The 16,680-nt window shown below is 45.0% G+C and overlaps 1 protein-coding gene across 4 annotated transcripts in view; it reads left to right on the top strand.

Annotated features, from left to right (window-relative positions):
• The window catches only part of ASTN2 (astrotactin 2), an 876,482-nt gene that overhangs the window by 680,644 nt on the left and 179,158 nt on the right, over positions 1-16,680 (top strand). For all 4 annotated transcript variants that reach the window (XM_078436555.2, XM_078436553.2, XM_078436554.2 and 1 more), the window contains one exon: positions 11,188-11,453. In XM_078436555.2, the coding sequence (XP_078292681.2) occupies positions 11,188-11,453 (266 nt within the window). The remainder of the gene's footprint in view (positions 1-11,187; positions 11,454-16,680) is intronic.

Here is a 16,680-nt window from a genome sequence, read left to right as displayed (position 1 = left end):
ATGTAATGGGCAGAAGTAACAGAAATTACACATTCAATTTTCAGAATTTATAACTGCCTAGCCTTGAATCTCCAGTGGTCTAGCAGATTGGACACAGCTTACAATAGTGAAAGATGCTTAGAGTAAGTAAAACCAGTCAAAGTGGCTGCAAATCCAGTTCACTCCAACCATTGATTTCTTCTCTGTGGGCCTCCATTTCTTCATCTTTTAAAAAGCGATAACAAAACCTACTTCTCACTGTTAGGATTTTTACAGACCACAGGAGACAATGTACACATAGTAAATGACAGCACATCTGAGCTGTGATATGTCCCTGTAAAATCATAGCTACTATTTAATTTTTTTTAAATTGTTTTTAATGCTTATCTTTATTTTTGAGACATTAAGAGACAGAGCATGAGTGGGGGAGTGGCAGAGAGAGAGAGAGGGAGATACAGGCGAGAGGCAGAGAGAGAGAGACACACACACAGTATCGGAAACAGACTCCAGGCTCTGAGCTCTCAGCACAGAGCCCGACGCGAGGCTGGAACTCACAGACTGCGAGATCATGACCTGAGCCCAAGTCGGATGCTCAACCGACTGAGGCACCCAGGTGCCCCTAATTTTTTTTTTTAATTTGAGAGAGAGCATGAGGGGAGGAGAAGGGCAGAGGGGGAGAGAGAGAGAGAGAGAGAGAGAGAGAGAGAGAGAGAGAGAGAGAAAGAATCTTAAGCAGGTTCCATGCTCAGTGCGGAACCCAACATGGGGCTTGACCCATGACCCTGGGATCATGACCTGAGCCGAAATCAAGAGTTGGACACTCAACAGAATGAGCCACCCAGGAGCCCCATAGCTATTATTAATGTTAATTTTACTGCTTCCCTCAGCAATATGAGAAGGAGTCTTTAATGGTCTTAGCCCTTTATTTTTATTTTATTTTTTGATGGGTGGGCTCATTAGACCCTCTCCTTATCCCTAGCAGCATACTTACAGGGAAGACGGATGCTAAAGGGAGAAGTAACTCACCTTGAATCTGTTCTCCAAAACTATTGCCTGTCAGCATGTTTAAAGATGACCTTTTAACCTGAGTATTAAGATTTCAGGGGAAAGAGTTAGAAGTGTAGTCACAAGCCTGTAACCTCCTGGGAAAGTGGCCAGAGAGTAGAAGTTTGTTTTCTGATAGCCCTTCACACCAGAGCTTCCAAATGACCCTACTTCAGGGTCACACCCTCCTTGATGTTCAAATCTGGCAACCTCCTGCTGGCTGCAGGGTGACCAGGTATGTCTTGTCGGCCTGCTCTCCTGCTTCAAGGTCATTTCCAAGCAGCATGATCTTGGAGTCTCTGTCTGAAGCAGGTTACTAGCATTCCAGAGACCTCCATTCCCTAAGCCTTATCCAGGAATGATACCTTCTGAGCATTTCATCCTTGACCCCTAGCCTAAGAAGCTACTGGGAGGAGAAAGGATTGGGGATTAACTAATCTTGGAATGCTTCCTTGAAGGGGGTAAGTTTTGAGCAGAGTTTTTAAGAAACAGGGAGAATGGGATCTCAGGTAGGAGAGGACAGGCCTCCTCTTAATGATGCTTCTGTGCTCCATTGGTGAGAAAATGGGCTTTAGAGTTGCCCTGAATGCCTAATAGCCTTTGGCTGCAGTCTGTCACCTCTCAGAACTTCTGTTTTCTCGCTTGTAAAATATGGTTGTGACAATTGTAATACTCCCTAGTCCAAAAGCACTGTCACGAGGAGCCAGTGAGATTCATAATGTCTTGTGCTTGGCAAAAAAATAAGGGAAGCTCAGGAAATGTGAATTTCCTTTCTACCCTTTCCCTTTCTTGAAGGACTTATCCCACCATCTCTTAAAAATAAAACTAGTTTGTTATAATAATAGTAGTAACAATAAGAACTGAAATTTCTTGGGTGGCATGGGCATACATTATCTCAGATTCTAACAACTTTGTGCCGTCAGTGAGACTAGCCTTACTTTAAACATAATAGAGCAGAGGCTCTGACAGCATGTTCATGGTTCCATGCAAGGCCTTGGCTAGCCCATGACTTAGCTTTTATAGAAATCAGGAAATAGTGCTCTTCTACTTGGATTCAATCCGGTAGGCACAGGCACAGCTAGTGGGGCTGAGTCTGGATTCAGATCCTACTCACCCCCTTGCCTTGTTACTGTCACACGTGTGCACAACTCGCACAGCTGTGCCCAGAGGCCCTGGCCTCATGATAAAATTCCAACTTACATTTGTCTTATATTCGGATCACATCCTTTCCTGTACTCCCTGGGAGTTTATCTCTGCCTGGTTCCTATAGGATTCTGCTCCATTGATGATCTTTCCCACGTGTCTTCTTTCCCTCTTGTCTGGCTTTTTCTCCTTAGTGGATACACTCAGTACAATTTCTATATTTGGGTACTGCTGGGATTGAAACAAATCGTTGCTCATAATTTCACCCCTCAGCTCCCTTGCCCCCCATTGCCTGGCTGCAAACCTGGCAAATAGGCCTTCTAAGCAAATGGTTGCCTTACGGTAATTACACTAGGCTTCCTTGTATTTTAGCCAAGGCTTTACTGTTTTACCTGCTGTCCTCAGCTCCTAGCAAGTTGCTTTGCACACTGCAATCATTCTTTGGCATGGAAGAACACATTTTTCCCAAGAGCAATCATCTTAAGCAGGCACTAGAGGGCAGCAGGAGATCACAGATGACCTTTTTCTCCAGCCTCCCTTTACTGGCCAGGGCCCGTCTTGTCCCACTACAGGCAGGAGTAAATGATAAGCTTCAATGCTGACTGTTCCCTTCCAGGAGGGGTAGAGGAAGCCTGAGCACACCTTGGACTGTGGAAAGGCCCACTTTGGGGTCCACTGAACTGTACTGGGATTCTTCACTCTGCCCATTAATTTCTTTAGTAGGACAGCAGAGCCACACAGGAATTTTAGTACTTGAAAAAAAAAAAAAATTGAAGGATTCTAATTTGCAAACAAACATTAAATGACATTAGCCACCACTGGGATATTGGGTACTGGGCAGTGTATAGGGCTGGCCCTCTTTGCCTTGCAGAGAGTATTTTCCTCAGATTTAACTGCTTCCTCAGAGATGTTACTGCTTTCACTTGAAACAGGTATCTTCTTGTGAGGTTATACGTGTCACTCTGAGCCTCAGTCTCCTTATCTATAAAAGGGGGTAACTGTTCCTAATTTGTAGTATGATAGGAAGAGCCATATGATATCATCGGTGTAAATCTGCTGGGGCTGCATCTCTTAATTGACGCTCAGAGCAGTTCAGTCAGGAATTAGTGTTCCCATTTTACAAGCGAGGAACACCAAGGTTGGAGAGGTAGTGACTTGCCCAGAAGGATCCTAAATCAGGGAATCTAACTCAGTAGCTTTGGACTTAAGTGTTCAATTCTACCTTTGTCTGCCGTGTTCCACTAGGTAGGAAGCGGGTGGTTTGGGGAGAAATTCCTGACAGTGTGGTTAAAGCGCTGCAGGTTACAAGGGAAGCTTTACAGATCCAGACTTGAACAAGAACTGAATAACGCTGAGGTGAAGGCCAAGGGCTGGGACAAAAATAACTCTGACGATGCTCCGGACACCCTAGAATTTGTAAATTCCTCATCGGGTTCTGTTTCGCATGGAGCCTCAGAGAGGTTAACTGACTTGTCCAGGGTCCCCCACCTGGAAATGGAAGAGGTGGAATTCACACCCAAGCAAGTCTATGTGCTATAGCTGCCCTCTGCAAATGGGCTGATTGTTGTATATTTTGGGAAGAAGCTGTGAATTAGGTCAGATCAGGAGGTCAGTTTTCCTAGGATTTGGCAGTTTTGTAGACCTGCCTTCCCTTCCATTCCTTAAATATGCACACGGGTGCACACACTCACATACACATACTCAAACTCACTGAGACACTTATACCTTATCAGAAGCCACTCGGGAATGCCCCATGGTTCCTCCACCTAGTTCGTTGGTTAATCTTAGCATGACCCCCAAGGAGGGGACAGGCTTGAGGACCTGCGATAGGGTGTCCTAATAGCATAAAGTGCATACCTCTGGGTCTGGGTCTGATGCTTAGGATGAAGAATGCAGTTCCTGGGTGGGAAGCCATCTAGATTTAACAGAGCTGTCCCATAATGGAACTGGAAGCCTAAAAAGATAATGAGCTTTACATCATTAAAAGTTTCCAAAAAGAAGAGGATGATTTGGTGGTGAATGGAACATCAGATGGGATTTCTGACCAGGTGACCTTTAAACTACCTTTTACCCGTGAGATGCTTTAGTCCATGGAAAGAGGTGAGGGAGCCTGGCGGTGTTGTCTGGGCATAACAGCAACAGAGAAGGCCCAAGTGTTTTCAACAGAGACTCGTTGTGCAAGAGTGAGAGTTAGTGCTACAAGATTTGGGGAGGGGAAACATAGACAATGGCAGGAGTAGGAGAACCAGTACAAAAAGTTAGGCTAGGGGCGCTGGGTGGTTCAGTTGGTGAAGCAGCCTACTCTTGGTTTTAGCTCAGGTCATGATCTCACGGTTCATGGGTTTGAGCCTCGTGTTGGGATCTTCACTGACAGTGTGAAGCTTGCTTGGGATTTGATCTCTCTCTTCCCCTCCCTCCCTCTCTCTCTCTGTCAAGATAAATGAGTAAACTTTAGTTTTTAATGTTTTTTTTTCACTTTTATTTGAGAGAGAGAATGCGTGTGTGCACGTGCGAACTAGTGGGGGGAGGGGCAGAGAGGGAGACACAGAATCTGAAGCAGCTTCCAGGCTCTAAGCTGTCAGCACAGAGCCTGACATGGAGCTTGAACCCACCAACCGTGAGATCATGACCTGAGTCGAAGTCAGACGCTTAACCACTGAGCCACCGAGGCGCCCCTGCTAAAAAAAAAAAAAAAAAAAAAAAGGCTAGGCTAGTTACTAACTTTAATTGGCTTTGGGCAAATTACTTTGTCTCTCTGAGCTATTATTTGTACCTTAATAAAGTAAGGTTAAGACCATCTGCCTTTGGAACTATGGTGGTAAGTTGAGACAGCGAGCTTAAAGTCTCACAAGTGTTATAGGAATGGAAGCGATTAAAGGGAAAGAGGGTCAGATCATGTTCATTTATGCAGATACTTAACCTGTAAGCCACCTATACTACGTCAGACAGTGAACTCTGTGCTGGGATGCAAGTAGTCACTAAGACAGGCTGTGGTCCTCGCTTTTATGGAGCTTGTAGTTTAGTTGGGGACACAGTTATTAATTGAACTAGCATATTAACTAAAATTAAAAATGTGATAAGCACTCTAATGAAGATGATGTAAATGGTTCGGTTGATAATATAAATGGAGAAAATTCACAATACAGTTTATGAATATATGTACGTTCTAAAGTATACATGTGACTTGCTTCTCACGATCCTTTTAATGTATTCAGCGGGATAATCTTCCTCTGCTCCTAGATGAAGATTTTAGCAGGGCACATCTAATCTGTTCTCACTTTTATGGGCTAGACAGTGATATAGACGTTTTGAGCTGCTAACACAGTTTCCAGTCAGGAATTAGGCTGTCCAGTCCGAGAATTTTAATCAGATCTCTAAATCTGACATATCACATCTCCTTGCCCTCCCCAGTGGTGGGGGCATTAAGAGGTGGGGCAAGATTGGCCTTCATTCTGTTTTTCTACCTCACATTTCTCTTTCCTCTCCCTCCATGGTCAAAGCAGAGGGAGGAAATGGTAAGGATTAGGAAGGTCATCCTTACCCTGGTACCCTTGTATATGGCTCTGTGTTCTCTGATCTTGACAGTTTTTAAAGCTAGCCCTTTCTCTTGGGGGCTTCTTCAGGAGCTTTCCCCAAGACCTGGGATGATGCATTTTCTCTCAGGCTGCCTGCTACTGTTCTCCCTCCACCTGTGTTTCTCTAGTGGCCTATCTCATAGGGACTCTCACTGGGGTGAACCCCTCAATCTCTGTTAGAATTCCTCTCGGGTAGGACTTGGAACCAACCGTTCCAGGTCTCTCTTTCTCCTATGTGACTCACACCTGGTACAGGGGAAAGACTGGAACATTTTCACTTTGGCAGCCTCTGGGATTTGGGCCTCATCCCCGTGTAGCCTGCGCCCCCCCCCCCCCCCCACCTGTGGTGTTGCCACAGGTCAGTAGAGTTTTTGCAGGTGGCGTAAGACTCTAGTCCACTATCTCCCCAGTTGTAGGGAGCACCTACCAAGTTCTCCAAGAGGCACTCGAGGATCCTTCTTACAAAATGGGATGAAAAGGTACCGTGCTCCACATATCTCTCACCTGGGGTGCTGGAGACTGTAAACGTCAGGTAATAGCCTGTCTAAAACAAATCTCTCCTAAATCCTTCCCATCTATTCTCTGACCTTGTTTTATTTCCTTGTTCTGTCGGAGGATTCTGGAGTTCTGAAACTAGGATCCATCTCCGTTGTAAATCCTGCATATTGGGGCTCGGCTTTGGGATTTCATTTCTATTCTATCTTGGTGTCTCCGTAGAAATTGCAATTGTAACATCCTGTGAGCAGCAGCAGCAGCGGTAAGAATTATAACAACCACAGCAGCAGCAGCAGCAACAACAACGACTAATACAGACTGAGAGCTTAACCTTTGCCAGGCATCGTCGTTGATCCTCCCAAGAACTCATTCAGTCATGTCGGTGCCGTGACTTACGAAGGGCACACTGACAATGCGTGACCTTGACTGTTCGGCTGGGGAGTTTGGATTGCACAACGCACAAGCACAAGCCTTGCCGATGGCCTTTCGGCTGGCTACTTTCCCTTTGTTCAGGATATTTGTGTGGGTCCTTGAGTCAGGCCTCAGAGCAATTGCTTTCCTCCAACAGGAGACAGTAACTCCGCCTAAGAAATGATCCCATTTCAGCAATTCCTGGGAGGCCATTGCTGTAATAAAGGCCATTCTTTATGATATAAAAGTCTCACCCTCTTCCCCCCACCCTTAACGTTTCTAATTTGAGCCCCTCTGGTCCCTGTGGAGCCTTTAAATGCTTCAAGTGCAAGCCTATTGCCAAAGCAAGCCTGTCTGACTTGGGAGGCAGCGCCCTGCGCTGTGGCCGAATATTGAACAAACATTCGCACGGCTTTGGCTCTCCCCGGAGCCCTTCGTCTGCTGCCTTTGTTTTGTTTTCTGGATGAGGGCAAGCAGTGCCATCGCCTCCTGCCGGAAAGCCCTGGCTGTCCTCCCAACAAGGACTTGTCACTTCAACTGAGGCTGCTGCTTTTTTTTTTTTTTTTTTTTTTTGGTGGCAACAAAATTAGACCCAGCAGGAATTTGGGAGGAGAAAAAAGAGAGTTCAGTTGGCAGGTTCTCAAATGAATGGGTTGTAGTGTCATTGGAACTGAATTGGGCTTGAAACCAGACATGATCCTATTTTGGAAGCATTGTTCAGAGGGATGGGAAATGTGAACAGAGGATAAGTCTCTTCAAAAATGCTCTTGATCCTTGCCTGTTAGAGACAGGCTGTTTTAAGTGAACTCTCCCATCCCCTCAATGGCAAGGGCCTATGTGAAAACCCAGGGGAGGTCAGAGCAACTGGCAAATTGATCAGCTATTCATCCATACACCTTCCAACTGAGAAAGCTAATTTTGCTTTGGGAAGAGGTTGCCACTTGATTACAAGCCATCAATTAACTGTTAGTCATGACATGCACAGATCTTCGTTCTTCGACTTATCAGTGCTTTGATAAGATAGTACAGTGATCAGGGTCTATAAATACATATTCAACAAATATTTATTGAAAATATTACTGAAAACCTGAAGTGTTTCACGTTCTATGTGAAGTGGGTATGGGAATCAGCAAAACTAATACGGTCTTTGTCCTCATGGAGTTTATAGTCTGGACGCATTAAGAGGTGATGGATAGAACAGGATGCTACAAGAATCTTTAATAGGAAACCCTATGTAGATTGGTGGCATGGGGATGGAGTTCAGGGAAGGCTTTTCTGAAAAACTGGCACTTGAACTAAAGATGACTTTAGCCACAGAGTGAGGTTGGATCAGAAATAATTAGATTTCACAATTGCCATGTCTACAGAGGAATAATTAATGGAATGGTTAATGGTCTTCCCTGTTGTAACTTTCATCCAGATCATAACTTAGGCATGAAGTGATCTTTACAAAAAGGATCATTGTTAATAAATGTGCATGGAATATAGAGGTAAATCTCTTTCTCTGTTTAGGTCTCAAGTTCTTCATTTGTTGAGCAATGGGGTTGGACCAGGTGATACTCAAGGACCCTCCTTTTGCAAAACCAGCTTCTGTGTTCAATTAGGAATTCTATATTGCTACTGTAGTGCAACTGTTAGTCTAGACCGTGGGCTTTTAACCCCACCTGTAGGATTGATAGATTGAAAAAAAAAAAAAAGATGAAAGAGATTTATTGGAAAAAACAGACCAGCAAAGACCTATAGCTTGTTTTGTTGTTAAATGGATAGTTATATCTTTAACCCAGTGGCTATGAATGTTTGATCAAGGGAATTTTTACTTCCAACACCTTATTTCCTTCATAGTTAAATTATGTGCATGTGGCAAGGTGCTATGAGGGGTGGGCCATCTATGGTTTAAAATACAAGATAAAAGTAGTAGTTTAAGTGATGAACTGGTTAACAGAAGATACCGAAAGGAACCCAAACTCAGAGTGTGAACTTGGTGAGTCTTTCTTTGGGACACAGTTTCCCCTTGTTTAAAATGGGAGGGTTATACCAGATTACCATTTTCAAATGTATATTTTTTCAATAGTTTTTTGAAAGATGTTTTATGGAGAAAAGGTGCCTCACTATTTTTTTCTCATTGGAGATTCACAGTGTAAGTGTATTGATGGCCTAATTGATTCCAATGTTACCATTATACTGCCACATTCTTGTGTGACCAAAGGTAGATTCTCTTTCTGAGACTCGGTTTCCCCAGCTATAACCTAGGACTGGAGCAGAGGTTCCCAAACTTAATCTGTAAAGGATCAGATAGTAAATATTTCAGAATTCGTGGGGCATAGTGTCCTGGTTGCACCTACTCAATTGGGCCATTGTAGCCATACACAATATATAAATGAATGAGGGTACCTGTGTTCCAATAAAACTTTATTTACAAAAAAGAAAAAAAAAAGGCTGAGGTGTGGATTTGACCCATGGACCATAGTTTGCTGACCTCTGGATCAGAGTGTGGGCTAACTGTCTCGCTAGTGTCCTCACAGCTCTGACTGCTCTCTGACCTTCTCCCCTCAATGGTTATTCTCTCCAAAGTTTGAAGTTACCCTTCTCCAAAACTATTCCTTCTGGCCTCCACTTCCAGAAGTCATCATCATCATCATCATCTTCTTTCGACTTGTCTGTACTTAAGACTGTCTCTGTCTGCCCAGCTGCTGAGATGCCTTCTTCACAGCTTTGTTTTGTTTATCTTAGTAACTACCCTTCTTTAATCCCTCTGAAGGATTGGTTAGCTGGAATTTGCCTTGTCTTCCTCCCTCAGAGTCTTTGATCTGATGCTCATAAGCATTTGCTGACAGCCAGACACAAAAGGTGGAGCCCAGATCCCAGGCCCGAGGGCCCAGAGAGTAATGAATGAAGGCTGCATTTATTTTGATTCCTCGTTCACAAGCCCATTTCCAGATCGCCGCTGCATGTCACTGCAGGCCAAGAGCAAGAGCAGGAGACAACCCTACTTTTTCTCTCAGGCCTTGGTGCCCAGGGCCCCTGTTTCCACTGAGGCAGGAGCCTGCCTTCACTTTACCAGGCTTAGAAGAAACTGCCGTCTGGACCAAGCTCTGTCCCTTATGACTTACAGGGCTATCCTGTTTTGCCACTCAGATTATGCATCTCGTAAGTTTGAGAACACCATTCACAAAGTCTCTGATGTAAATGGAGCTCCCTGGGTTGTACAATTACTTTGCTTTTTCAAGCTTTTTGGCATGGCTGTAGACCACTCTCTTATGAAGTCTTATGTAGAAGGCCAGTCTATAGGAGAGATACAAGTAGCACTGCTCTAATGGAAGCCGAGAGGTGGGGTTTAGAGTGCCACCTGCCCAGTTTCCCTTTTGTCCTTTGCAAGCATCTGTTGAGATGCTTCTTGGGATCCATAAGAATTCCTCTCAAGGATTTTGGAGCCTCCTGACTAGATCATGGATGTCATTCTAGCCACTCAGATTCCATAATCTTCCTCTTTGATGAAGTCTTAAGTATATCCCTAGTGCCGTGCTGGACACTGAAGCGGACAGGGTGCGGGAGGCAGGAGTGGGAGACATGGTCCCGTCTCCAAGAGCCGATAATATGGTTAGCGAGGTCAGCAGAAAATGAGATGAGAAAATGAGCTTAACAAGAAAAAGCCTTATCAACGGAAATGCTTCTTCGGAGAAGAAGGGCTAGAGCAAGGAGAAAAGATTTCCCGAAAAGGGGATATTGAAATGGAGCATGGATGGGTGGTAAATGTTTGGAGAGGCAGCGGAGAAAGTGGGCAGAAGCACAGAAGTGGGAAATGCTAACTGCACAGATCAAGAGAGACAGCCCAGAATGGAGCATATGTAATTAGATCTCAGCGTGCGCACGAAGAAGATAGGAAAAGAAATTTGAACAAGGGACCAGAGGAGCACAGAAAGAAAGGGGCAATCATTTCTTTTCCAGGCAGGTCCACCTCCTTCTATCTCATTTACCACTCATCACTGTTTCAGTTAACGTTATAACCCCATTTTACAGAATTAATCTCCAAAGGCGCTTAGGTATTAAGAGACCTTCCCAAGACCCCTTGCTATTTTCAAACAGAATAGGGATTTAAATGGAAATTGATTGGACTCCAGCTTATGTTTCCGCCATTACATGAAACTTCATGGAAAATACAGGACTGGAGCCAGTTCTCAAAAGAAAGGCAAAATTTATGTAAATTGACAGTAGACAGGAATTTCCTGTTGGGAAAAATTTCTTTGGATATTTACATCTTACAGGGCCCTTGGAGAATCCTCTTGTCTAAGCAACCAACTTCCAATATGGAGAAAGTGAGGCCCAGAGAAAGTAAGGAGCTATTTAACGTGAATTATAAAACAAGATACCATTCTGACACCTTGAGTCCTCAAGCAGGTGTGCTTTCCAAGGCATCATGAGCAAACCACTCTACCATCTGTTTTTTTCCTTTCCAGTGGATACCTCCTCCTTAGCACATTGGACCCTATGGGTTCAAGAGTCTGACCTTTTGAACAATATTGAATTTCTCTTTCCTCTCCAGAGACCACAGAGCTGGGCAGCAAGAAGGAACTCAAGTCCATGCCCTTCATCACTTACCTCTCAGGTCTGCTGACGGCGCAAATGCTGTCAGATGACCAGCTCATCTCAGGTGTGGAGATCCGCTGTGAGGAGAAAGGCCGCTGTCCCTCTACCTGCCACCTTTGCCGCCGGCCGGGCAAGGAGCAGCTGAGCCCCACGCCAGTGCTGCTGGAAATCAACCGTGTGGTACCACTGTATACCCTCATCCAAGACAATGGTACCAAGGAGGTGAGCTCCCCTGACACAGCCATCGCGTCACATTTAAGTATCTATCTTCCTGCCTCCTGCCCTTGTAGGCCCTTTGTCCACTGGGGTTGTCTTGTCATCATCACCATGGTGATGACTGGCATTTATTGATTCCTTACCATGGTTTAAGTACATATATAGCTGCTATTACCAACAAATCCTCAAATCTCAATGGCTTAAGACAATAGAAGCTATCGCTTGTTTGTGCAGAGTCCCAGATAAATGTTTCTGATGATGAGTGGCTTTACTCTGAGAAATGGTTCAGAGACCCACCTTGTTCTGTCTTGTGCTCCATCAACCTGATGCTTCCACAGTTGCTATGGAAGAAGAAAGAACATGGAGGATCATACGTGAGAAGTTGAAATGGGCCAAGCCTGAAAGTAACAAATATCATTTCAGTTCCACTCCCTTGGCTAGAACTCAGCCATTGGACACACCTGTCTGCAAACAAAAACAGGGAAATCTATTCTATCTGTTTGCCTAGGAGAAGAAGATAAATGGGTTTGTTGAAAACCTGACAGTCTCTGCCTCAGTGCTATACTTGGATTATCTCATTTAATCTTCCCTCCAGATCTATGGAATACATATAAATATTGGTGTGATTCATATGAAATTACCAACTGTGGATCATTTTTTAATTTATAAAAATGGTAATTCCATGTGGTTCATCCTAACGTCATGCCCACTTTACAAGTAAGGAAACCTCGAAGGTGTTTAGTGATTTGCTCAAAGTTAGTCTGTTTCAGAGCCCATGTACTTAGTCACGAAGTTCTATCTCCTCTTTTTCCTCTTTCTGCATCTCTCATTTTCCATTACAGTATGCCTGGTCTTGAAGAGACCATATAAATGGTTCACTGGTTTGCAAAAGTGTATTAATGAACAGTTTCTCTAAATGCAATCTTTCAGGAACCCCAATTCCTAAAAACCAGGAATAGTGATGCCACGCCTTCACTTAGGAAGAGGAAAGTGGTTAAAGCATCTCTACTTGGTCCCCATGCTTCCCTCTGCAGCACTCCCAGATAGCTGGCCCTGCACCTCCAAAGAAGATACTCTGGTAGATCCCTGACCACCACCAATAGGATGCTATGGATTGTGCGTTCTCACCATAGCATTCTATTGGACTGAGTGCTAGAGGGTGGTACGTGGTCAGGTAGGGCTTCATAGAGGACAGAGAGGGGATCAGAGTAAGGAGGTGGGGAAAGCATTAGGTAGATGACCAGATGCAGAAAAGAACATGATCCATACGAAGACTGGAAGACATCCCCCGTGACTAAGATCAAGAGATAAAAGGAAAGCACAATGAGGCTAGAGAGGTCAGAAGGAGCCTGATCATACAGGTTATAGAAAACTAGCTCATAGAATTTGGACCTGTCTGGAGGGCAGTGAGATGCTTAGGATATGCAGGAAGGATTAGATAGGTTAGGTTTGTGCAGCAGAAGGAGCCCTCTGGAAATGACACAGAAGACCCCTCAGTGGGAGAGCAGTTAAATAAGTGTATAATGGAATATGCATACAGTGGAATGCTCTACAGCAGACAAAACAAATGGATTATACTGACACTTGATATGAGATGAACAAACATAATATTAAATGAAGAATAGAAGTCCCAAAGGTATAATTAAAAAAAAATTTTTTAACATTTATTCATTTTTGAGAGTGAGAGAGACAGAGCATGAGCGGGGAGGGGCAGGGAGAGAGGGAAACACAGAATCTGAAGCAGGGAGACACAGAATCTGAGCTGTCAGCACAGAGCCTGACGTGGGGCTCAAACTCACAAACTGTGAGATCATGACCTGAGCCGAAGATGGACGCTTAACCGACTGAGCCACCCAGGCACCCCCCCAAAAGTATATTTTATATAGCACGATACCCTTTTCCCTGTTTTTAAAAAAATGTTTTAATGTTTATTTATTTTTGAGGGCGGGGTGGGGGAGCAGCGAAAGAGAATGACACAGAGTCCTAAGCAAGCTCCAGGCTCTGAGCTGTCAGCAAAGAGCCCGATGCAGGCCTCAAACCCATGAACTGTGAGATCATGACCTGAGCCAAAGTTGGATGCTCAACCGACTGAGCCACCCAGGCACCCCTCCCCTGTTTTAAGTGAAAACAGATACACACACGCCAAATACACTACATTTTTGGAATGAATACAGGTGTTATAAACTATTTTAAAAGGGAACCAAGGAAATGGTGAACGTAGGACTCAGGATGATGGCAGTCTTAAGTCAGGGAGGCGGGGCAATGGCTTGAGGGAGCCCTCATTACATGGAGGAATCAAGTTCCTAGCTGGCATTTTGGGTGGTGGATTTGTGGGAGTTTATTAAAGTATTAAAACTAGCTAATTAACGAACACTAACTGGATGAATACATAAAGCCTAACCACGCGTGGTGCAGTAATGAGCTTGAATCATGAAGTAAGCATCGTGGATAATCTAATTCTGTGCATGAAAGGTCTCCACAATAACTATAACAAAAAAGCCCAATATGTATATATCTCCACCCCTCCAGCTTCAGGGTGAGAGATGAGTGTAAAAATGCAAGGGTGCAAAGGGGGAGACCTCTCAGGAGGCTGTGGTAGCTTCCGCCGAATACCAAAGATGGTCCAAAGAGTGTTATGTCAGTGTGGATGAGTGAACCATCATGGTTAGCTGCTCTCCAGGACTTGGTGGGTGAGGCTGTGAGAATCCCCATTTACTGCTCTGTAAACTTGGCCCAGTGACTGCCTTTCTGGGCCAGACTCTCCTCATCTGTGATGTGGCACCATCTTCGCGAAGTCCCAGGACTTTTGTGATGTGTTCTTGGCACATGCAATAGCGAGAGGCTTAGTGGTTCCTTTCCTCCTTGCTTAGGAATCAGATTCCCCCATGTCTGGATTCTATGCCAGCTTCCCTTGGCATCAGCGAAATATGCAGTTCTTCGGAAATCCAACGAGATGTTTTCGAGGCCAACTGGTGGGATGTTATCAGAGAAGCCCAAGAGTGTGAAAGCAGTCACTAGATGTCACTGTTCTCCTTATAGGAGATCTGGGACTCTTGAAGCACTAGTCATTCATTCATTCATTCATTCATTCACCATTTTTGAGGACTTACTATATGCCAAGTACTGTGTCATGCCCTGAGAAGTAGAGTGTAATGCGTAGACTTGGTCTTTATCCTCACACGGACGAGATGGGTATTAATGAAACAATGATACAAGGAAAGATGGACTGCAAAGTGCCAAGGGAAGTCCAGGCCAGTGGGTTGAAAGAGTGTGGTAGGAGGTCTTGTGGAGTTAGGGAAGGCTTCCCTGAGGAAGTGACATCTAAGAGGGCTTGGATGCGTAAGGTGAATGTGGAGGACTGTGTTTGGGGGAAGGCGAGGAGCCTGAGCACATGCAACACTGCAGACCCAACTCCTGCAAAGGCCTGAAGAATGAACTGGCCCATTTGCCTGAGAAACTGAGTGAGAACCCGTGTGGCAGGGGCCGAGACTCGGGGGCAGCTCCATGGGCAGCACTGAGGAAACAGTGGCAGGGCTGGGCCAGGCAGGCCTGGGAAGGCTGTGGTGGGGAGGAGTCTGGCCTCCAGTAGTGGGGAGCCTGGGAAGAGTTTGGGCAGGCGGACAGGCAGGGGTGATGTGTTCTCAGCCGCACGCTCTGCTCCTCTTAGTCATCCCTGCTCAGAAACATCAGAGCTGGTTGAGGAGATGGCTTCCTCGAGTCTCCAAGTTTCTTCTCCCCAACCCCCAATGGTAGGCCTTTTTAAAGTTGCATAACAGTCTAGGGGCTGTGGTAAGTTAGGCTTTTCCAGGAGATCTAGGCTAAGGAAGGAGTGGGTGGGAAAGGCCGACTGTAGGTCTGGAAATGATCTGGGGGAGGGGAATATGGCCATTGAATGAGGCTGGTGTGATGAGAAGGCAGCCACTCCCCTTGTGGCAGTCATCTGTTTTTCTGCCTCCCCAGACCCCATCGATCCTTCTCCCCTGGCTTCTCCATCTCTTTGCTTTTCTCTACAGCTGGAGGTGGAGGACACATGCATAACACACAAAAGAACCTTGGCATGGGCTCTGACACTGAGGCACAGCAAGGCTGGGAAAAGTCCTTTTTTCCTTTCTGGGTGTTTCTTTCCCTACCTGAAAAGGCAGAGAGGATGAATGAGTTTCTTTCTGAGTTTCCTGCAAGAAACTTCGTTGGAGTGGAATCAGGTAGTATAGGCTCTGTTGCTCTACTCAGGCTGGGTTGGAATCCTGCCCTAATGTCCTGTTCAATGTGTGATGCTGAATGACTTCTCCAAACCTCAATTTCCACATCTGTAAAATGTGGTCTTTATGGGCATCAAACAAGATAACGAATGCATAGTGCCTGGCACATTGCATATAATGGACAAACATTCTCTATGCTAATGATAAAAGTGATGTTCATCTCAACTTGGTCCCTCCTTTTTTCAAGTTTCCTTTGATACTTCCTCTTCTAAGTAGTACTCTGTAACTTTGCAGATGCCCAAAGTGCTAGGGACATGACATTCTAGAGTAAGATCTGTATTTTGCATGGGAGACATCACTGGGTAACCCAAAAGGGCAGATCATGAATGGAGGGAATACAGGAACATTTTCTCACTTTACAAACTTGGCTGGAGTCCATATTCTGTTGGTAAGGGAAGTCATAGGTGGAGTGCCACAAAGCATAACAGGATTTCCTTCTCCTACAGACCTCCTGATGTGGAATGGAACCAGTCTTCTATGTAAGAACCCCTGACTCCCTTGAATTATTTGGGGGTGTTCAGGCAACTTCTGAGTCCCATTTTATGGCATGGTAGGAAGTATCAGAGAGGGGGTGTGGCTTGTCTGAGGTCTGTAAGGCAGTTCTGGTCTCTCATTCTGGACCAAGGTTAGGATGTGCTCTGAATAGCCCTGGGGACCACTGGACACCAGCTCCTTGGGTGGTTGGGGTCTCCTTGCATCCGTCTCCGTAAATACATAGGATAGGATGACTCCTTGTGCCTCAGTTGGAAAGGAGCCCTTCATTAGATGTCACACTGTGATTTAGAACAAAGAAAGCAGGAAAAAAATGATTTATGATGGACAGTTTGGTTTATATATAAATCTCCTCCCTCCACCAGTTAAATGACCTTACACAGCCCAAAACCACAGCACACCTAGTGCTTAATGTATAAGACTTTGTGGGGCTGTTAATGTAGCCTTTGGGTGAAGGAGAAGAAGAGGCTGCGAGTGGGGGA

This window comes from Panthera onca, chromosome D4 (genome assembly GCF_046562875.1).
Source record: "Panthera onca isolate mPanOnc1 chromosome D4, mPanOnc1 haplotype 2, whole genome shotgun sequence".
NCBI lineage: Eukaryota > Metazoa > Chordata > Mammalia > Carnivora > Felidae > Panthera > Panthera onca.
Note: the sequence above shows the minus strand (reverse complement) of the source record. Positions and strands in the feature narration are given on the sequence as shown.